The sequence below is a fragment of the Vulpes vulpes genome, chromosome 11, assembly GCF_048418805.1.
Source record: "Vulpes vulpes isolate BD-2025 chromosome 11, VulVul3, whole genome shotgun sequence".
In the NCBI taxonomy this organism is placed as follows: Eukaryota; Metazoa; Chordata; class Mammalia; order Carnivora; family Canidae; genus Vulpes; species Vulpes vulpes.
Genome location: NC_132790.1, coordinates 5,765,570 through 5,788,525, shown reverse-complemented (window position 1 = coordinate 5,788,525; position 22,956 = coordinate 5,765,570). Strand labels below are relative to the sequence as shown.

At 36.7% G+C, this 22,956-nt stretch overlaps 1 protein-coding gene across 4 annotated transcripts in view; it reads left to right on the top strand.

The window, feature by feature from the left end:
* The window catches only part of ANO5 (anoctamin 5), a 91,302-nt gene that overhangs the window by 50,863 nt on the left and 17,483 nt on the right, over window positions 1-22,956 (top strand). For all 4 annotated transcript variants that reach the window (XM_072725389.1, XM_072725391.1, XM_072725388.1 and 1 more), the window contains 8 exons: window positions 2,564-2,698; window positions 3,236-3,341; window positions 3,439-3,499; window positions 12,928-13,079; window positions 15,669-15,743; window positions 17,350-17,572; window positions 19,494-19,663; window positions 20,513-20,610. In XM_072725389.1, the coding sequence (XP_072581490.1) occupies window positions 2,564-2,698; window positions 3,236-3,341; window positions 3,439-3,499; window positions 12,928-13,079; window positions 15,669-15,743; window positions 17,350-17,572; window positions 19,494-19,663; window positions 20,513-20,610 (1,020 nt within the window). The remainder of the gene's footprint in view (window positions 1-2,563; window positions 2,699-3,235; window positions 3,342-3,438; window positions 3,500-12,927; window positions 13,080-15,668; window positions 15,744-17,349; window positions 17,573-19,493; window positions 19,664-20,512; window positions 20,611-22,956) is intronic.

Here is a 22,956-nt window from a genome sequence, read left to right as displayed (position 1 = left end):
ACAAATAAAAACATCCTTAAAAAAAAAGAAAGGAATTGTCCATAGATGCATGATTACAATGCACACATTCCTTTAATGGACATTTATTAAACATTACTAGGTACAAGGCAAGAGAGTAGGGCTACAAAGATAACCCAGACATGGTTTTCTAATATGAATGTCTCAGGAAGACACACAAATGTATAGTAATTATAACAGAGTGATACTCATGAAACAACAGAGCAGGGATGAAAAAGCACCTACTTTCTCTTGAGTTGTGTCTTGAAGATAAGTAGTAAGTTGCTAAGTAAACAAGTTAGGTAAGAATCTCTCAGGCAGAGAGAAGAAGGTACAGAGCACTGGGCTGAGGAAGAGAACTGTATATTTAGTTCTTCATGTAGGGGAGTAGAAGCAGCAAGACTTTAATGTTTCTCAGCAACATCATGCAGAACACTGCTAAAAGAAAGGACAAAACCTTTGAAGGAGGAAAAGGGCATGGTTGAGGTTTTGCTTTAGAACCATCACTTCACTGGGAATGGAAGATACTTGAGGGAGGGATGCAAGACAGAAGTCAGGGAAGTAAGGAGGCTGTATTTAAATTTTCAGAAATAGGTGTCGAAGGTCACATGTAAGATTCTTGACATTTGAAAGAAAGCAAAGGGTAGTTCTTAAAGTTGAAATATCCAGTTTGTTTATGAATTACTAAAGAATTTTTAGGTTAACTCTAGAGCAGTAATATTGACATCTTAACTTAAAAAAGGATTGGTTGAGATCCCTGGGTGGCTCAGTGGTTTAGCACCTGCCTTTGGCCCAAGGCATGATCCTAGAGTCCCAGGATCGAGTCCCGCATCGGGCTCTCTGCATGGAGCCTGCTTCTCCCTTTGCCTGTGTCTCTGCATCTCTCTCTCTCTTTCTGTATCTCTCATGAATAAATAAATAAAATCTTTAAAAAAAAGGATTGGTATTGTAATTTTTAAAACATCAAGTGGAAATAGATATGATGAATGATAAATTCCACAAATCAAATATTTTATCCTTTACTAAAAGATTTTGATGTTATGGGGCACCGGGTGGCTCAGTCAGTGAAGCATTTGCCTTTGGCTCAGGTCATGCTCTCAGGGTCCTCGAATCAAGCCCCTTGTCTGCTTTGCCGTCTCCCTCTGTCCCTATTGCCACTTGTGCTCTCTCCCTCTCTCTCTCTCTCTCTCTCAGAAATAAATAAATGCAACTTCTAAAAAAAAAAGGATTTTGATGTTATGCAGTATAGAAGTAATTGCTCTATTTTTCAGCAGCAAAAGAAAAAGACAAATTCACTTACCCTAAGTGTAAGTGAACCTAAGGAATTTGTGAATGGCAAATTAACAAGAGAATATGATAGAATCATAATTTAATTTCAAGTTTATAGTGATTTGAGGAGCCGAACAAGAGAAAACAACAGTGTGAAAATGTTTATCATCAGTGAAAGGAATGAAAAACGGTATAAGCAGCGAGATGCCTATTTAATTAGAAAGGATTAGGAATTTTGAAAACTGAAGGATATGAGTTGAGGTTCAAAAATTTGTATTGAATACAAGAAAATATATAAATATTTGAAAATTAAGTTTTTACTGTTTATGTTGAGAGTTGCCCTCTTTTTTGAGCATGTATGGAATTTACAATTTAATATTAAGTGATGTACTATATTGTTAGATTGCATGCTATTAGAACCCAGATGGGATCACATCTAACTGCCTTGGAAACTGTGGAAGGTTTTCACCGATTTGATAAGCTGAACTCCATGTGAATAAGGAGGATTAATCTGGTTTAAAAAAAAAAAAAGTGTGGTTTTCTGAGACAGAGAAAACTATGTTCTCTAGTTCCTTAAAGAGACTTCTTAAGGGGGAACTTGGTTTAGAAAAACAGGAACAAAAACACACAAAAACCTTGGTGGTAAGACTTAAACATTTATGACAAGTAATGTTGTAACTTTTTACCTCTTTATAAAGCAAGATCTGAACTGCATATTTCATGGAACTTTTATTAAGCGATCAGTTTTAAGTCCTTGGTGTGCTACGCCTCTCACAATTCTATAAATGTCCATCAGAGATCCGAAATCGCAGGAAGATGGGAGTCTATACACTGAACCACTCTTGCCTAATGTGGTCAGAGTACCTTCTTCTATCTTAGAAAGAGAAATAAAGCAAAACTCCATGCACATCGTGAATGTGATTTCGATTTTTGTTAACTGCTAGAAGTTACATAGCAGAATGTTCCGCGGTTTATTTCAATACCCTTAAACTCTCCTTATTATCTTAGAAGCTTTTCAAGTTGCCTAATTGTTTCAAAATTAAAACAACTTATATTCAGTTGGCTTCCAGGTTATATGTATTATCTCTTTTAGTCCTTACACCAATTCTGTGGATAAGCATCACCCTGTATTTTATGAGGTGGAAACCAAAGTGAGGAGAGTTTAGTGACTTTTTACCAACATTGCAGGGTGAGAAAGCAGTGGAGCCAGGAATGCAGGTCTTTCCTGAATGTAGAACCAAGGCTCTCTGGATGGTATCATTCTTCTAACCTTGGATTTTATTTTCACCTTTCATAGGAATTATTTTGGAGAAAAAATCGCCATGTATTTTGTCTTTCTTGGATTTTACACCGAAATGCTGTCCTTTGCAGCTGTCGTGGGCTTAGCTTGTTTCATTTACGGCTTACTATCAATGGATGGTAACTCAAGCAGGTGAGTACAACGGAATTGCCCAGAGAAAACATCTTGCTGTTATACTAAATGAAATGGTTGTTATTACTTCCCTGGCATTTGTTTCAAAATGTTTCCTGCTGGCAGCAGATAATTGATGTTTTTGAAAAACCCCAAATGTTAACAGCTGCCCCTCACCTGGAGCTTTATGGAAAATCTGTTTTTAATGATCAACCCTAAAGATTCTGTTTCTCAAAGCATGACTTGACCCTCTACAGAATTTGCTGCTTTATTGCCCCTCTGCCATATGTGAGAAGCCATGTAAACAGTTGTCCTGTCACCCAAAAACGTATCACTTTTTAAATAACTTTGCTGGGGATCCCTGGGTGGCTCAGCGGTTTGGTGCCTGCCTTTGGCCCAGGGCGCGATCCTGGAGTTCCGGGATCGAGTCCTGCATCAGGCTTCTGGCATGGAGGCTCTCTCTCTGTGTCTATCATAAATTAAAAACAAACAAACAAACAAACAAACAAATAAATAAATCTTTAAAAAAATAAAATAACTTTGCTGTTCCCTCTTCAGCACTGAGATCTGTGACCCTATGATTGGAGGTCAGATTATCATGTGCCCACTCTGTGATCTAGTGTGTGATTACTGGAGACTAAATACTACTTGTTTGGCTTCAAAGGTATGTCTGGTGTTGTGGTACAATTAAAAAGGCTCGAGATTTCTCTTTGTGTCAGATTTGATACTAAGTATTTTTTGTGTTGTTGCTGTTTTTACAGATCTCCTACTTATTTGATAACGAGTCCACAGTGTTCTTTGCAATTTTCATGGGGATTTGGGGTGAGTAAGTAGTCACATAAAAAAGACTTTATCCATGTTTTGTGTTCTATACAGATGGAATACTTTATATACCAAAGGTGGCTTTGGACCTTTGTGTCTACTAGCATTGGTACACTGCTGGATTCTACATCGGCGGTCTGTAGTCCTTGGTCCTTGGTCCAAAAAGGTCTTTATTAATCATCTGTTTATTTCTCTGACAGATAATATCAGTTTTGAAACTTGGTATATATTCAATTCACACTGTCTCCTAGGCCTATGGTAAAAAAAAAAAAACAGCTCAGTAAGTACTTAATTCAGAAGAGAATACACGTAAATATTTGTTGGTTGGAAGATATCGAATCATGGCTAAAAAGTTGAACAAGACTCAACAACTGTTGAGGACTAATAAATCAGTGTTGGCGTCTAAATTCTCCGTGTATAATTCTGGTTCCAGCATCCAGTTCCATTTGTTAAAAATCTTCCGTATAAAGTGGAATTTTCCTTAATCTTGGAAATGTCCCACTATTTCGTCTTTTTCATTTGACATGAGAAGTAGAGGTGTCATGAAGTTGTCCCTCCCATCAGTGAGGAAAATATTTTATGTAACAGTAACTTACTGGGAGGAAGCCCAAAGATTTATAAAACATGTCCCAAATTATAGGGGACTCTGGGCAAAAAAAAACCAAAATAGACTTTTTTCCCCTTTCAATTTAAAAATATGTCTTTAATAATCACAAATATGTGCATTTGAAAAGTGGGCAAGGGAACAAGGGTAACCCGACCCAGGAAAAAAGACACCAGAATGTGGGTGGGGGGGCAGTCTGTGAAGCAGAGGGATTTATGGGTTTCTGTCAATGTGGCTTGGCTGCTATGTCTAAAGAGAGGAGCCCGATTCAAACAACAGAGAATAGAGAAATCCTAGTGGCAGGTCTCTGATGACCCCCGACTTTGTTGAGTACAGCTGCATCTTTATCCTGTGGCTGCCAAGTCTTTCCTCTCTCATTCACTGCTGATCAGTGTGCAAATTATAGCAAATATAGATAGTTTTCAGTTGTTCCCATTGAGGGAGACTGTGCACCCATGGCAACCTTCCATTTTGTCACAGATCGAGAAACAGTCGTATGTGGAATATGCAGACAACTTTTGGAGAAGTTTACTTACTAGTGAATTGGTTTACCTTTGATTTTTGAGGATTGTGGCCAAATTCTAGGAAAACAGAACTTTAAGGATATTTGTTTTAGTACATCCACTAATAAATAATTAAGCCCAATCAAAGGATGAGTAGATGGAATGGATGTGAAGAAAAAACACTCTAGGCTAAAGGGCCAGCACTAGTTCAAGGCGTTGAGACCTGAAAATAGTACTTTGTCTGCCAGATAGGAAGTGCATTTTATTTATTTATTTGTTTAGCTTTTTGTTCATAATGAAAATACATGTTCATAGAAAATTCAAGTCGTATATAGAAGTAGAGAGAAATTATTGTTAAAATTACTAGAAATAGAAATATCTTGGCCATGATTTTTCAGAATCTTTTGCTTCATGTGTGGGCATGTGTATTCATATAATTTTATATAACTGATATACAGAGTTTTAAATCTACTCATTGTTTGTTAAAAAGTGAGTGACAAGACTCCTTCCAGAGCAATGGGTATGGGAATGTGTAGGTATATGTGTGTGTATGTGTATTTATGACTGAATAGAATGAGTAGGACTTTATCACATTTTACCTGAGCACTTCTCTATTGAGACATTTAGGTCACTTCCACTCCCCCCCCCCATTTTATTGAGATTTATTTAACATATAACACTGTATCAGTCTAAGGTGTACAGCATGATGATTTGATGTATATGTATAATAAAATGATTACCACAGTGAGTTTAGTTAGCATCATCACATCACATAGTATTTTTTTCTTATGATGAGAGTATATAAGGCCCACTCTTTTAACGATTTTAAATATACAATGCAATATTTTTAAGTATAATCACTATGCTGTACCTTATACGCCAAGAATTTATTAATCTTATAGTCCCAAATGTGTACCTTTTGACCACTTTCACCCATCTATCCCCCACTCCAGTAACCATCAATCTGTAATGTTTCTATGAGATTTTTTTTAGATTCCACATATAAATGATATCCTACATATTTGTATTTCTGATTTATCTCATTTAGCATAACACCCTTAAGGTCTCTCCATGTTGTCATACATGGCAGGATTTCCTTCTTTTTTATGGCTCAGTGTTATTCCCTGTCTATGTATATGCCACATTTTCTTTATCCATTCATCATCCATTGATTATCTCCCTGACTTGGCTATTGTAAATAATGCTGCAGTAAACATGGAGATGCAGATATCACTTCAAATTTGGGATTTTTGTTTCCTTTGTCTATATACCTAGAAACAGAATTACTGGATCATATGGTAGTTGTATTTTTAATCTTTTGAGGAACCTCCATACTGTTTTCCTTAGTGGCTGTATCAATCTACATCGCCACAAACAGTGCACAAGAGTTCTCTTTTCTCTACATCCTTGCCAACACTTGTTATCTCTTGCCTCTGGTGACAGCTACACTTCTAACAGGTGGGAAGTGATATTGTGGTTTCAATTTTCATCTTCCTGGTGATTAGTGATGTTGAGCCTCACTAATCCTTTTGTGTTCGTTAATTTTTTTAAGAGAGTGCAAGCACATATGTGTGCATGAGTGGGGGGGCAAGGGGCAGAGGGAAAGGGAGAGAGAGAGAATCATAAAGAGGCTCCTTGCCCAGCACAGAGCCTGACTCGGGGCTTGATCTCTGAGATCATGATCTGACCCAAAATCAAGAGTTGGTTGCATAACCAAATGAGCCATCCAGGTTGCCTCCCATGTTGGCCATTTGGAAAAATATCTAATTAGATTCTGTGTCCATTTTTTTATTGGATTGTTGTTTTGTTTTGTTTTCCTGTGGAGTTGTATAATTTCTTTATATGTGTGTATATAAATATATATATATACATACATACATACTTCCCTTATGAAATATGTAATTTGCAAATATTTTCTCCCATTCTGTAGGTTGCCTTTTCATTTTGTTAATGATTTCCTTTGCTGTGCTTTCTAGTTTGATGTAGTCCCATTTCTTTATTTTTGCTTTTGTTGCCTTAGATGTTATATCAAATCTTACAAATCATTGCTATGACCAATGTCAAGATGCTCATTACCACTATGTTTTCTTGCAGGAGTTTTATCATGTCAGGTCTTATGCTTAATCAGTCTAGAATCTGTTTTGAGTTGATTTTGGTATATGGTCTAAGATAGATAGGGATTCAGCTTTATTTCTTTGCAAATAAATATCCAGTTAATTACAAAACCATTTGTTGAAGAAACTGTTCTTTCCCCATTGAATATGCATGGCTCTTGTCAAATATTAGTTGATCATTCATGGATGGGTTTATTTCTGGGCTCTTGATTTTGATGCATACATCTGTGTGTCTGTTTTTATGCCACTATTCTGTTGTTTTGATTACTATAGTTTTGTAATATAGATTACAAAATGTAATTACTATAGCTTTAAAATCAGGAATTGTGGTGCCTACTGCTTTGTTCTTCTTTCTCAAGATTGCTCTGACTATCCCAGGTCTTTTGTGGTTCCATACAAATTTTAATACTGTTTTTTCTATTTCTGTGAAAAATGTCATTGTTATTTTGATAGGGATTGTATCGAACCTGAAGATTTCTTGGGTAGTATGGACATTTTTATAATATTAATTCTTGTAGACCATAAGCATGAAATAGCTTTCCATTTATTTATGTCTTTTTGAGTTTCTTTTATCTATATCTTGTAGTATTCAGTGTACATATCTTTCACTTCCTGGGTTAAATTTATTCCTAGACATTTTATTCCTTTTTATGCTACTGGAAATGGGATTCCTTTCTGATAGTTAGGTGGTTAGTGTATAGAAACAACTAATTTTGTATATTAATTTTTATCCTCAAACTTTACTGAATTCCTTTATTCTATTTTTGGTGGAATCTTCAGGACTTTCTCTATATAATTTAATGTCATTTACAAATAGAGACAGTTTTACTTTTTCCTTTCCAAACTGTACGTCATCTCTTTCTTTTTCTTGGCTAATTATTGCTCTACCTAGGATCTTAGTACTTTATTGGAAAAAAAAAAACTGGCAAGAATGGGCATCCTTGTCTTATTTCTGATGATTGAGGAAAAGCTTTTCACCACTGAGAATGATTTTAGTATGGGCTTGTCATATATGACTTTTGCTATGTTGATACATTCCCTCCATACCCATATTGAGAATTTTTATCGTGAGTTCTATTAAATGCTTTTGCTGCATCAGTTGAGATGACCATAATTTTTTATTATTCATTTTTTTAATGTAGTAGACCACATTGATTGATTTGTGCATGTAGAAGCATTCTTGTATCCCTGGAATAAATTTTACTTAGTCATAGTGTATGATCCTATTAATGTATTGTTGAGTTTGACTTGATGCTATTTTATTCAGGTTTTTTGCATCTCTGTTCATCAGGAATATTGGCCTGTAGTTTTCTTTTCTCCTGATGTCTTTGTCTTTTAGCACTTTGACTATATCATGCCACTTTCTCTGGCCTTCAAAGTTTCTGCTGAAAAATTTGTTGGTGGTCTTATGAGGGTTCCCCTGTACATAACAAGATGTTTTCCTATTGCCATTCTGAGTCTCTCTTTGCCTTTAACTTTTGAGAATTTAATTACAGTGTGTCTTAGTGTGGGTCTTTTTGGACTCATTTGGAATGCTTTGGGCTTCCAAGAGTTTATAGATTCTTTTCTCCCCATGTTAGGGAGGTTTTTCAACCATTATATCTTTGAGTAAGTTTTCTGCCCCTTTCTTACTCTCTTCTGCCTTTGAGAGCATTTTTAATACACTATTGCATTCTTTAGCTCTCCTACTTGTGTTTATTACTCTTTAATATTTTCTGTCTCTTTCTTCAGATTTTCACTTTGTTTTATACATCGTTCTCCTCACCTTGGTGAGCATCTTTATGATAATTATTTTGAACTCTTTTATCAGGTAAATCATTTATCTCCATTTCCTTAAGGTCATTTGCTTAGGTTTATTTTTTTTGTTTTGTCATTGATGTTGTTTGGAACCTATTCCTATGTTTCTTCATTTGCTTTGTCTCTCTGTGTTGATAAAACAGCTATTTCTCCCAGTCCTGACCATGTGATTTGGCATAGGAGATGAATCTTTTGATCAATTCAGTCTGAACTTTTGGTTGTTTCTCTAAACTCTGTGATTGTCCCCACTGCCTTCTTTGTATTTAGTAGTTCCCAGTATTTGGGAGTATGCCAAGGCCTGTCAGTGTCCCAAAGGGGGAAGAACTCAGTCAGCACCTAGACGCAGGCTGGTTGGAAGCCAGACCTTCAGGAAGTAGCTTCTAAGTATGCAGGTAGATCTTTTTTAGGGACAGATTGGAATATTAAAACACTGCTTAATTATTCTATGCTCTTAAAACTTTGTTCTCCTGGTAACAATGTATCTACTGAGTACATGAGTGAAGAAATGAATAATTGAGTAAAAGTCAACTGCCTCAGTCAATATTAAATTTAAAAAATGAATAAATAAATGAGTGAAATATAATCTGTTCTTAAGAAGGTCACAATCTAATTGGGCCAGGATCTAATACATTCTCTCATGAAATTGTAAGTGCTGAGTACAGAGAAGGAAGGAATTACTTCTTGACTAGAGGAATTGAGATAACTTTTAGAAGATTTGGGATTTGTTTGGAATTTTTTAAAATAGGATTTTGATAGAGAAAAGGGTAGGAAAAGTACCCCAAGGATAGAAAAATCTGGTATGAGCATTAGCTTATCCTCTGTGCTTTCGTTGTAACGAACTATCTCTGAGAGTCCATTTAAGCTGAAAGTTTTGCCAGCATCACTTCCTATGGGACATCATCCTCTTTCTCACAACTGCTTTCTTCACTTATGTCAGTAGGTTGCTTTTGCTAAGTTTCTCTGGCTGTATATGTAGAGTCTCTCAAATGGCAGCAATGTTAGTATTCTCAGAGACTTCCATTTCGACTATAATTCCATTTATGTTTTACCATCACTTTTCTTGCTGTATTTTCATCCTTGTTGATCAGTTCTATCTTTTGATATCTGTTTTCGTATGATGTGATATGGAATACCAGGAGAAAACACAAATGCATGCATTTCTATCTGTGCATTAATGGAATCACAGATATGTAGTGGTTCAAATACCAACAGCATTTAAAGTGTTGGGATTGGTTACTAATCATGATACGTATCTGCTATTTATATAGTGATTTGTGATTTGAAGAACAATAAAATTTGTACTTTATGCAACAGTTCACAGGTAATATACTGTGGTACTTGAAATTTGAGTCATGTTGGGGGACTGGTGTTATGTAACTAACCCACGGAAACTGAAATGTATGCATTTTGGAACTACGCAAAGCAAAGAATACCTATGTTTATAAATATTTGGAGGAATAATATAATAAGCCATCCCATGCTCATAGATTGGAAGACAATATTATTAATTTTTCCATCTACCCACAGTGATCTAAATATTCAGTACATTCTCTACCAAAATCCCAATGGCATTTTTTTATGGAGTAGGAAAAACAACTGAAAAAAAGACATGTGGAATGACAGAAGTCTTGAATTAGCCAAGCCAATCTTGAGAAAGAACAAAGCTAGAGACATCACACTTCTTGATTTCAAAATTACAAATCTACAGTAATCAAAATAATATGGCACTGGCATAAGACAAATATACAGACCAGTGGGACAGAATGAAATTCAGAATAAAACCCATACATATATGGTTAACTAATCTTCAGCAAGAGTTCCAAGAATACACAATGGGGAAGGGATAGTCTCTTCAACAGATAGTGCTGATAAATTAGATAACCACATGTGAAAGAATGAAACTAAATCATTATCTTAGGCTATGCACAAAAATCACCTCAAAATTGGATACACTCTTAAATGTAAAACCTGAAACTATATAAAACTTCTGGAAGAAAATTTAAGGAAAAACTTCATGACATTGATCTTGGCAAAATGATTTCCTAGCCCTAACACCAAAGCCCAGATGGCAAAAACCAAAAACAAACTGACTACATCAAGGTAAAAAGTGTCCATGCAGCACAGAAAGCATGTTAAAAAGACAACCCATGGAATGGCAGAAAATATTTGCAAATAATGTATCTGATAAGGGTTAATCTTCAAAATACATAAGGAACTCCTGTAACTCAATAGTGAAAAACCCTAATAACCTGATTTTAAAATGGACAAAGATCTCAAATTAGACATTGTCCAAAGAATATATACAAATGGCCAAAGAATATATACAAATGGCCAATAAGTATATGAAAAATGCTTAGTATCACTAGTTACCAGGGAAATGTAAACCAAAACCACAATGAGATGTCATCTTACATCTGTCAAGGTGGCTATTACCAAAAACCAAAGACTCGAGCTGATGAGGATGTGGAAAATTATAATTAATTTTTCTACATTGTTAGTGGGAATGCTAAATGGTGCAGCCATAAAAATTATGGAAATTCCTCAGAAAATTAAATATAGAACCACTGTATGACCCAGCAATACTCCTTCTGAGTATTTACTCCAGATAACTGAAATCAGGATCTTGAATAGGTGTTGGGACTCCTATATTCATTGCAGTACTATCCACAATAAGCGAGATGTGGACACTACCTAAATGTCCATTGATGAATGGATAAAGAAATTGATATAGACATATACACATATACTGTTGGTATATATAGTTGATATACTATTCACCCTTGAAGGAAATTCTGCAATATGCGAAAACATGGATGAACCTTGAAGACATTACAGTCAGTTCCAGTCACAGAGAAATCCTTCATGTTTCCATTTATATGAAATATCTAAAATAGTCATAATTATAGAATCAGGAGAGTGGAATAGAGATTGTTGGGGGTTAGGGGATGTGAGGGGAAAAAGGGAGTAACTAATCATTGGGCGGATAGTCTCAGTTACGGAAGATAAATAGCACATCTAAAGCTCTAGAGATGTGCTGTACAATATTGTGCCAATAGTCAACAATAAGGTATTGTAACATACCTTAAATAAATTTAAAATTTGTTTAAGAGAGTAGAAGGCAGGTTAAATGGTCTTAGAATAAAATATTTTTTAAAAACAACAAGGAAAAGAGGCGCCGGGGTGGCTCAGTCAGTTAAGTGTCTGACTCTTGATCTCAGCTCAGGTCTTGATCTCAAGGTTGTGAGTTCAAGGCCCCTATTGGGCTCCACACTTTGTGTGGAGCCTCCTTTGGAAAACTTAAAAATTAAAAAAAATTAAAATATAAGTAGGTAGGGAATGAGTCAGATGAAATAAAATTTGAAACACAGGTGATAGAATATAAATCCATATTGATTGTGTTAGTGTTCCATTCTTAGATATATACCCAACAGAAGGACATGCATATGCCCACCAAAAGATATAGTACAAGAATATTTACAGCAACACTATTTGTAATAGCAAAAAACCCGGCAATGGCCCAAACGTCCATGGACCTGAGAATGAAAAAAAACTGTGATCTACTTAAATAATGGAATACCATACAACAATGAAAATAACGCAGCAATATGGATTCAGTTTACTAGAAGAATCGAACCAAAACAAAGCCTAATGCAGAAACTACCTGCTGTATGGCACCATTTATGTAAAGTTCAAAGACAGGAGAAACTATCCTATAATATTTGAAGCTAGGATACTAGTTACACTTATGTCTTAGAAGATCATAAGGGAGTGTTTCTGGAGGTGCTGGTCATGTTCCATTTTTTTATATTAATGCTGATTACACAAGAGTGTTTATTTTGTGAAAATTCCTTAAATTATTCAGTTTTGTTTTGTGTACTTTTCTGTAAATATGTTATGCTTCAATTGAAAGTTTATTATAAATTATATATATATATATATAGAGAGAGAGAGAGAGAGACAGAGACAGAGACAGAGAGAATCAGAGGTAGACACAGAGACACAGACAGAGATTGTGCTATGGAAATGGCTCTCATGTTTTCCTTAAATTTACCTGAGCCTGAGAAACTGATATAATTGCAGGAATGATTTCAGAAAAAAACATGCAAACAAAAAATCTAGGTGTTAGTAAAAAGTTAAGTCTAAATATAAGTTCAGATTATCTGAATGAAAAGAGAATACTGTTGCCTGAGATTTTTTTTCTTGCATGGACTGCTACGAAATTAACTTGAATTTTTATATATGAGTTATTTCAGTGTTATTACATGGTCTTAAGCCAACATAGTAGTGACATTCAACCAAATGGTTTTCCAAAGTAGAGGGAAAAAAAAAAAAAACCCTGGTTATTTTGTTATTTACTTTATTTCTTCATCTATTGATTACATTTGCTTTTATACATTCCTTTGCCTACAGTCACATTGTTTTTGGAGTTTTGGAAACAGCGACAAGCCAGAATGGAATATGAGTGGGACCTGGTGGACTTTGAGGAGGAGCAGCAGCAGCTTCAGCTGAGACCTGAATTTGAAGCTATGTGTAAACACAGGAAGATGAATGCAGTGACTAAGGTAGATCAGGGAACCAAAAGGGGTGGCATTTCTCAGTGAACACACTGTGTGCAATTTGATTCTCAACCCTGTAAGGTAAGCGGGACCTCCAGTCTGGCCTTGTTCTATAGACCAGTGGTTCTCAAACTTTAGTCAGCATTAGAATCACCCGGAAGGGCTGGTTAAAACTGGCCTGTTGCCAGGCCCCAACCCCAGAGTTTTCTGAGTCTGCATAGGTATGGGGTGGGGAGGGACCTGAACATTTGCATTTCTAACTTGTTCATAGGTTACTGGTTTGGAAACAACAGCTCTAGGCCTTTCTGTCTTTTTTTTTTTTTTAACATATTTTGTAAAGCCAGAGCTAACCTTGTCATAGTCTTGAATAATAGTTTTGCATTATCAGAATAAAATCCAAATCAGTTAAAAGAAAAAAAAAAGTTGCCTCAAAATAATAATATATATTTTAATTTGCCTTTAAAATGTTCTCCAACGCAGGTGCCTGGGTGGCTTCGTGGGTTAAGCAGAAAGCCTGCTTCTCTCTCTGCTTCTGCCCCTCCCGCCACTCATGCACTCCCCCCCTCTCTCAAATAAATAGATAAAATATTTTTAAAAATTCTCCAACATATAAATCTTATAATCTTCAGTACTTGTTTCTAATATATGTTTCAAATATATTAAAAAAGGAGATAGACAAGTATAGTGAACCCCAGGAAGGACCCATCAACCAGCTTCAATTAATACTGATTTCTGGACAGTCTTGTTTTATTTACCCTTTCTCCTCCCTGCCATTAGATTATTTTGAAGCAAGTACAAGGCATCATATCATGAAATAACATCATTTTGTAATAAGTTAAATAAAAGGAAAATGGAAAATTATGTGTATGCAGTGGACTTAGCATATAAATATATACGTATGGAAATGATACTAAGTTAATATGCCCAAATTAAAATGGTATTGTATTAAGATAGTGAGCTTATGAGTGATTGTTTTATTAGGCTAAATTTTATTCACCTAGTCCCTTTAAATTTATCATAATGGGAAGATCTTTGCACTGGTGTTTGGACAGCAAAGTCTAGATTTGGGATCCCTCTCTGGTGAGTCACCTATACATTGTTGACTGAGTAATTTGACTCCTTGGTACCCCCTTTTTTTAAATCATTTTCATGTGAAAATACAAGGTACTTTGCCTTCAAAGACCACATTCTTGGCCACATAGTCTTAGTGTCCCTACCTTTCCATCATCTACAATATCTGTGTGGCCTGATGCTGTTAAAGGGAGAATAGAATATGTCTGTAACATAATCTTTTCAGCAGAATTTCCTGCTGTGTTCAGGACACTATTCTTGTAGTATAATACTCAAAATTATTTTCACAGTTTAGGCACTCACACATTCACTAGACATTTATTAACTTTTATTAAGACATTACCGAAAACTCAGTAAATGAGCAAAGGGAAAAAACACCTCAGAAAATCTATTAACCACTTGGGTGGCTGGATGACAATAAGAAAATATATTAAAGGAGAAATTGCCGTAATAATGACATGATATGTATCTGTTCACATTTCCTGGTGTAAAAAAGAAACTAAAAACAGGCCTAAAATTATTGCCATAAAAACAAGGTGTATTGAATGTTTACATTTGAAACCAGCTGAAAAACAGTATGGATTGATTATCTGTGAATTATCCACTTTAATGGTTTGGAAATAAAGTATTTTGACTTACTTGCAGCGCTTCTTGAGTGGTTCAATATGACCAGAGACCTAACATTTGAGTCTGTATTGAGAACACATACGTATATGCATGGACACACAACGCACGTACGAACAAACCCACATACACAAGCAAGTACATTTTGGACACACACACACACACACACATTCAGTAGGGCTCTTAGACAGTTGTTCCTTCTGTTGAGTTCTCTTTGCACTCAATCTTCCCTAAAAATCCTCAAGGTATAAAAACCCTCCCTAAACTTCCTATCCTCTAGGTAGAATTACATGATTTAGATTTCTGCTGACAGCTATTTTCTACTCTGTGGTAATTTTTCTTGGCTAGGCTCTAACTGCCTCTTGATATAGCTAAGAATTCCAGCTGATGTGTAATTCATATCTTCCATTAATGACTTAGAAAAACATTAAGGTAAAGAATGGTCTGGTCCCCTGACCTGTGTGGAGGAACACAATCCTGTAAATATAAAGATGACGGCCTATTTAATATCATACGTAGCAATTATGGGGCAATGCAGTTCGATTCAATTCAGTTAGAGTTAAAACTGTAAGATCACTAAAGCACGCCCACTTAGGCAGCAGTCCTCAGGTTTTGACCTTGTTTCCTGTCGACCAAGCCCTGAATACCACTTTAGGTCAACACTGAGGATATAGTGTGTATCCATAATGTCTCATATTATGTGTGAAATATCTCACCCAAGAGTGCTCAAGGTCTCTACTGGAAGAGGAGGAGCCATTGCTAGAATATAGCATTCCACGATCTTTAGTGGAATCTGAGGGAGGTTTCTACTTTAACTGGGTTTTGTGGTCTTGACTATGCTTGGAGTCCCAGCTTTGAAGGTAGATTTTGAATTTTTCTGTGATTTCTTCAAAATTGCAGGAAATGGAACCATACATGCCTCTATGTAGTCGTCTTCCATGGTACTTTTTATCAGGAGCTACGGTGACATTATGGGTGAGCATTCTTGTAAAACTGCTCTTGTCTCATTGCTGTGAAGTCATATTAGGGTTAACTCAGCAGTTTCATCTGCAGTGGCTCTTTGAGCCCCTCTCCTTCCTCCCCCTTCCCAATCTTTTTATCTTGAAAAGAGCTCGTATGGAAAATAAAATGTGATCTACATGGATGTGTTATAATTGAACCTTGGAAAAAGAGCTGTGGGGAGAGAATAGTGCTTCATCTTAGAGCCTGCCCCATGCCCTCTCCCAGCACTTCATTAATTCTTGAAGCCAGAACAGTGTAACAAACGATTTGTTTACAGACTATATAGGTTTTTTTTTTTTTACAAATATCATTAATTTATCTTTATCTCCACTTAATCTACATAAAATGCACAAAAAGCATATACGATTTATTTTCTTGCCAAGATAAATAGAAGAAAGTATTGCTTCTACTTGAAGAATTTAATTAGAATAGCCCATTGTGAGGGAGTCAGGTTTTTTCCATGCCTCTTAGCTAATAGATTCCTCTATCACCAATTTGTTTCCTGTCCTCCACTTTCCAAATATATGTCCTCTCACAGTAGGCCTTTAATCTTAGGAAAAGAAGCAGTGTTACCCTCTGAGAGTTTAGCATGTTGAAGCACAAATAATTAGCAGCTGTTGACATGAGCTTATTAACCTTACCAGTTCATAGTATCCCATATTTTTTATATTTAGTATTTCTAGTTAAAGGTATTGATTTTTCAATTTTAACTGTGTGTTTTCTTAGCAATGTAATAGTCACTGAGGGGAAGTGATAGAAGTAAAAGGGTGGGGGCAATAATCAACTCAGGGCACTGCTTGAGAAGTGACCTAGAGTGTGGTCCCAGAAAGATGATTCTATCTTTTATTTCTAGTACTCATTCCATTTGATTTGATCCCTCAACTTTCACAGTCAGATTTTCCAAACATCAAGATAAAGGTATCCCCAGATCTTTGTGCTTTTGCAATATGGGAAGTGCTTAAAATGTATGCAGAATCTATCCAAATGTCTAAACTACTGGGCATATCAGACCACTAATGGCAACATTCTGAGGGGAAATGAAATAGAATAGAATGAGTAAATGTGTTCTTCTTGGCAAAGGACATGGCCTTCACACTATCTGTTTAATTACAGCGTGGGACAGAGGTTGGCAAATGTTTCCTGGGAATGGGCCAGATGTATTTTAGGCTTTGTGGGCCACAAATAGTCTCTGGCATGTAATCATCTTTGTTTTTTCTTAAACCTTTTAAAAAAGCAAAAAACCATTTTTAACTCAAGAACTGTACAAGAGCAAGTAAGGCCATGGGCAGGATTTGGCCTTCTGGCTAGTTTTCCAAGGCTTGGTAGATGACAGGCCTAAAGGATGGGCAATGTTTTAGACTCCCCCAGCTGCTACCATATGCATTGTCTTCCCTCCAACCCTTTTGCCTTGCCAGGGCTCTTTCCCGACATCTCTGGTGAGAGAGACTGGCTCGGTCTGCTTTCCAAGTCAGAGTGCTAATCTTAACATAATGAGACGAAGAGAAGCGTATGCTTCAGATGTGCATGCATTGCAGATGTGCAGAGACCGAGTGACTGACTCCTTGTTTCCCATTTCCAGATGGCTCTGGTCATCGCGTGTATGGTCGCTGTGATTGTGTACCGCCTGTCAGTGTTTGCCACATTTGCTAGTTTTATGGAAAGTGAAGCTTCCTTGAAGCATGTCAAAAGTTTCCTCACTCCCCAGATAACCACATCACTCACCGGATCCTGCTTGAACTTTATCATCATCTTGATCTTGAATTTCTTCTATGAAAAGATATCTGCCTGGATTACAAAAATGGGTAAGCTGACCAGGTCATCTGTGTGACACTGAAAATGTTCCTAATAGTGCTATACATCCATTTTGGACCATCCCAAATGGGATCCCAAAAAATAACCTTTTTTTTTAAAGGCAGTTTTTAAAGGCACTTTCAATGGCAGTTTTGCTCTACAGGTAGATGCATAGGCTGGTAGTCAGGATCCCCTAACAGCCATATTTAGGACCATTATGGTGGAAGCAAGAAAAAGAACTAAACAGAAGAATTAGGGCTCTATAGATCTTTTTGAGTATTCTCATCTTAATCTTCCCTTGATCAGACTGGTTGAATTTTAAGTAATATCCTCTCTTTTCTTAAGACACAGATAATTTTTATGTGTATGGTTTTTGTAAGTGACTTGATTTTGACAGGCAGGAAAAACAGAACAATCAGCTCCTCCTGAATAAGCCTAAAACGTAGTGCTTTTCTTTTCAGTTGCCATAGGTCTTAGACCCTAGATTATTTTCCTTTTTAAATTAATTAATAATTAATTTTTAGGTAGAGAGAAATAGGAGTGTGCATGCACGTGGTGACAGGGGTGGGGGCAGAGTGAGAGGGAGAGAAAATCTTAAGCAGGCTCCATGCCTGGCACGGAGCCCTATGTGGGGCTTGAGATCACGGCCCTGAAATCATGACCTGAGCCGAAGTCAAGAGTCAGACTCTTAACCAACTGAGCCACCCAGATGCCCCTCTTTTCCTTTCAAATGATGAAAAGTTCTACAGCAGGGAGGGATGGTGAAGGGGTGAGAGTTGAAGTGGGAGATTCAGTCAGGGAGAGGAGCGCAGCGCACAGTGGCTTCTGATCTTGCCCCCAGCAAGTTGGAAGTGAGAGCCGAGCTGCCACCCCAGGCCTCAGCATCTCTTCTCCCTGCTTGGTCCCCTTCTCGAAGTCAGCACACCATCACTGCACTCATTACTGAGCACCAGAGTACACACTAGGAAGCAACTTTGATCAAACGCTATCCTCAGATTGCTAGTTCTCACTCAATGTTACTGCTTTTTTTTCTGTTAATTAAAGAAAAATCTAGCAGATAGTACTTGAAAACAAAGCATCTAAAAAATAAATTTTCAGTGATAAAAATCACTTGTATATGCAGTAGAGATTTTGTAAGAATGCAGCTAAGTTTCACTATATGGGAGAAATTATCTGTGTCTTTAGAATAATATGTGTTACCATTTCAGTATCATTGAAGCTGTCACCAGTTTGACTGGATCAACTTATGGTGCTGGGAGATCATCAGCTCAAAAATACATGTTCCCTGACTCTCTTACACCTTCTGATGCTTCTCTCTGATGTTGTGGGAATCTAATTTGTTTTTTTTTAATCTTTGGAATTCAGTAAGTGATAGATCATGGTCATGCATTTTAAATAAAGGAGAGAGAAAATGTATTATTGCTGCCACCATTTGTATGACAGTATTTTCAAAATTGGTATAACCATTTAATTCATGAGAGGAAAACACAATGTAGCTTGGAAATCATCCTCTGTCCTTGAAGATGCCCTTTACGTTGTTTAAACGTGATTGACAACAGACAAGAAGGAGAGAGAGAGATCTGATATGTTCACAGGGTATCAGCGAGGGTACAGGGTGAGCATAAGCCTCTCCAGCCTGATATGGGTTTGAATTCCGTGTTCTGTGTGACTCCAGGCAAGTATTTTACCTCTCTAAAAATAGTAATGACTGCTTCCTAGGCTTCTCCGGTGATTAGGTTAGTATGGAGTCTCTAACAGCCGAGCACAAATCTGTAGTTACTTAACACTGGTCTGTTAGGATAAAGAGCCGGTCATATTTCAATAGGCTGTTAGAATAATATGACTAATACTGTGACTTGTCCCAGACAATACAAAATTCGGGGAGAAACAGGAAGATGCATAATTTAACCTTGGTGTTTTATTACTTAACAGAAATTCCTCGAACTTACCAGGAATATGAGAGCAGTCTTACTTTGAAAATGTTCCTGTTTCAGTTTGTGAATTTTTACTCGTCCTGCTTCTACGTAGCTTTCTTTAAAGGGAAGTTTGTGGGCTATCCCGGAAAATACACATATATGTTTAATGTGTGGAGAAGTGAAGAGGTAAGAATTCTCTTGAGAGATTGTGGCTTCAGGAGCTCAATATTATACTTTTTTGTGTGCCCAGTACTAACTCAGATTTTTATCAAGATTTAAGAGAAGTCTAAGACACTGATACTCTCCACAGAGAGTATTGGTCTTACAATCCTGTCATCTGGTGGACTTTCCAGTTCCTTTTGGTCAAGCACTTATTTTGTACTTATTATTTAGGAATAGAATATGACCTATGAAATGGGATAAGTGAGTCTATAATCCTGAAGGCTTCCTGCAAAGAATAGGTGACAGCATTCCAGAAATATAACAAGGGCTCCACCATGAGTCCTAGACTAGACCACATCAGTGGTTTCCATACCTGCCTGTGCATCCAAGTCACATGGAGAAAATAACAACTGCTAGCCCTGGCCCAGACAGAAAGATTTAGGATTTTCTAAGAACGAGACCCAGCAATCTGAATCTAATGCAGCTATCTCGTACCTGGTTAGTGATCCTGCTTGAAACTACTGAGTCAAGGATCTCTTTATATCCCTTTATTTTATTTTTTTTTTAAATTTTTTATTTATTTATGATAGTCACAGAGAGAGAGAGAGAGAGAGAGAGGCAGAGACACAGGCAGAGGGAGCAGCAGGCTCCATGCACTGGGAGCCCGATGTGGGATTCGATCCCGGGTCTCCAGGATCGCGCCCTGGGCCAAAGGCAGGCGCCAAACCGCTGCGCCACCCAGGGATCCCTATATCCCTTTAATATCCATTCCCATTAAAATCTTCAGATTGTAGTCTTCAGGTCTGAGATCTCTTTTGTTGCAAAAGTCTATCTTCCATCGTTCATTTTTTTTTTCTTCTTGCTTCTGACTAGTGTGACCCTGGAGGCTGTCTAATAGAATTGACAACCCAGTTGACCATCATCATGACTGGAAAACAGATCTTTGGAAACATTAAAGAAGCCATTTATCCGTATGTATGGTTTAGAAATTTTTGTTGATTTAAGTAACCATGAGGGATTTCCTTCAGAAGAAGATAGAATTCTTTGATTCCCATGGTATCATTGTTAACAAATGGTTAAGCCCAGAGCAAAAACTCACTTTTAATCAAGTCAGGAATGCATTAAAGTAATATAGGCTTATAGATATGGATTTTTATTGCTTCAGTGAAGCTGAGTGTCAAGTATTATCCCCCTCTCCAAAGGAAATTCCATTGGGAAATCTAAATGTTATATCCTCTGTACATTATTCTATATGTTGCATATTATTTCTCAAGATTGCTGAAAGTTGAATGCTATAAAACTGTCCACATGACATGGACACACGTAGGCACAAATATTGGTCATGCATAAAGTTTTATTATGTGAAGGGATTGCTCCCTGTTCCAAAAGCATAGTAATAATGAACACATTCTCAAAAGAGATGATGATAGTTGATATCAAATCTAAGTTGAAAATTTCCAGAAGTAAAAAGAGAAAGAATCATAAGCCTGTCGTCTTGCAGGGTTCCTAGTTAGGAAATGACAGCATCAGGTTTTAGCACCTACAAGTATCAAGTGGACTAAAGTGCTCCACTTAAGATCGGGGCTTGGCCGGTGTAACTGTTCTTGACATTAGGGATTGGGTTTGTTCTCCTTTCTCCATGAAAGAAGGCTGAAAACACCCCCCACCCCACCCCTTGCTCCTGCCTCCTTCACAGGTCAGCTTCTGCCTCTCCCCACAGCTCAGCCACAGCTCACACCAGGGTTCTATTTCATGTGCTGACAAAGGAAGAAGATGACGTATCTTTGCAAGCAGTATCTGATATACCACATCCCAGTTGCCGTACAGAAATAACTAAGCTGTTATTTTAAGTCCCAGCTCTAGATTGAGAACCTGGAGGCAGAATGGGGATAACCCCTAAACCAAACACAAGAGTGAGAGTAAATATGCACAGAGAGGAAAAGAGACAGACACACAGGGAAGTAAAAGAAGAAAGAAGCAAGTAAAATTAAGCCTACAAACCAGAATTCCAAAACTTATGATGAGATTTCATGCTACAAAGGCAGCTGGCAAAATTAATTTTTAGAAAGTGATCTTTAGAAAGATTCTGGCAAAGCCTAGAAACATAAAAGAAGGTAATAATGTCATTTAAATGGTCAGGAAGGGCAGCCTGGGTGGCTCAGTGGTTTGGCACCACCTTCGGCCCAGAGCATGATCCTGGAGACCCTGGGGTGGAGTCCCGCGTCAGGTTCCCTGCGTGGAGCCGGCTTCTCCCTCTGCCTGTGTCTCTGCCTCTCTCTCTTCTCTCTGTATATTCTTATGGATAAATAGAGTCTTTAAAAAAAAATAAAAATAAAAATAAAATGGTCAGGAAATGATTTAAATATAAACAGATATAAATGAAACAAGAGCAAATTAGTTTGAAAAAGAATCAGTTACACATAAAAGAAACATGGTACTTTAAGTAAAGAGTACAATAGATGATATCAGTTAGAGACTGGACACAACTGAATGAATTATAAAATTGGAAAATAGTGCTGAGAAATTCTCACATTGTACAACACATCAGAGTGACAATGAAATTTTAAAAATTAATGGACAGGAAGCTATTTTGTGGTATATTAAGATATTTCTATATTAACTTGCTAGTAGTTCCAGAAAAAGAGAATTCAATAAATGGTGGAGGAAAAAAAATCTTCAAATAAGTAATTGCTGAAAATTTTCCAGAAATGAAGAAAAACATGAGTTTTAGAAATGAAAAGAATTCATAGTATAAAGTAAAGTAAATAAAATTAAATTTACACCCAGCTACATTATGGTGAAACTCCAGATTTCATGAGAGCTAAACAATCTTAAAATATTTCAGAAGAAAAAAGGACTATTATCTACACTGTCCACAGATTTCTTACTCTTAGCATTAGATACGAAAACAGTATTTTCAAGATTCTGAATAAAATAAATGTGTACCTTAGATGTCTAGAACCAGTTTAACTACTGTATAAAGAGCAGGTGAGATAAAGACAACTTTTAGACATGAAAAACAAGAGTTAACATTCATAGGCCCTCACTAGAAAAAGAACTGAAAGGTGTAGTTGAGCAAGAAAAGAACACAAGACAAAATTATGGGTTGCAAGAAACATTGATCAGTACAGAAGTAGTTAGCACCCCAAATAAAATGAAATACTTCGATATGAATCTAAAAAAATATATGGGATTTGTATGTTAAAAACTACAGATCCTCATGGAAAAAAAATAATCTAGATGAATGCAGAAAAATATTGTGTTCACAGACCGGAAGACTCAATTTAATAAAGATGCTGGTTATCTCCCAAGTTGAT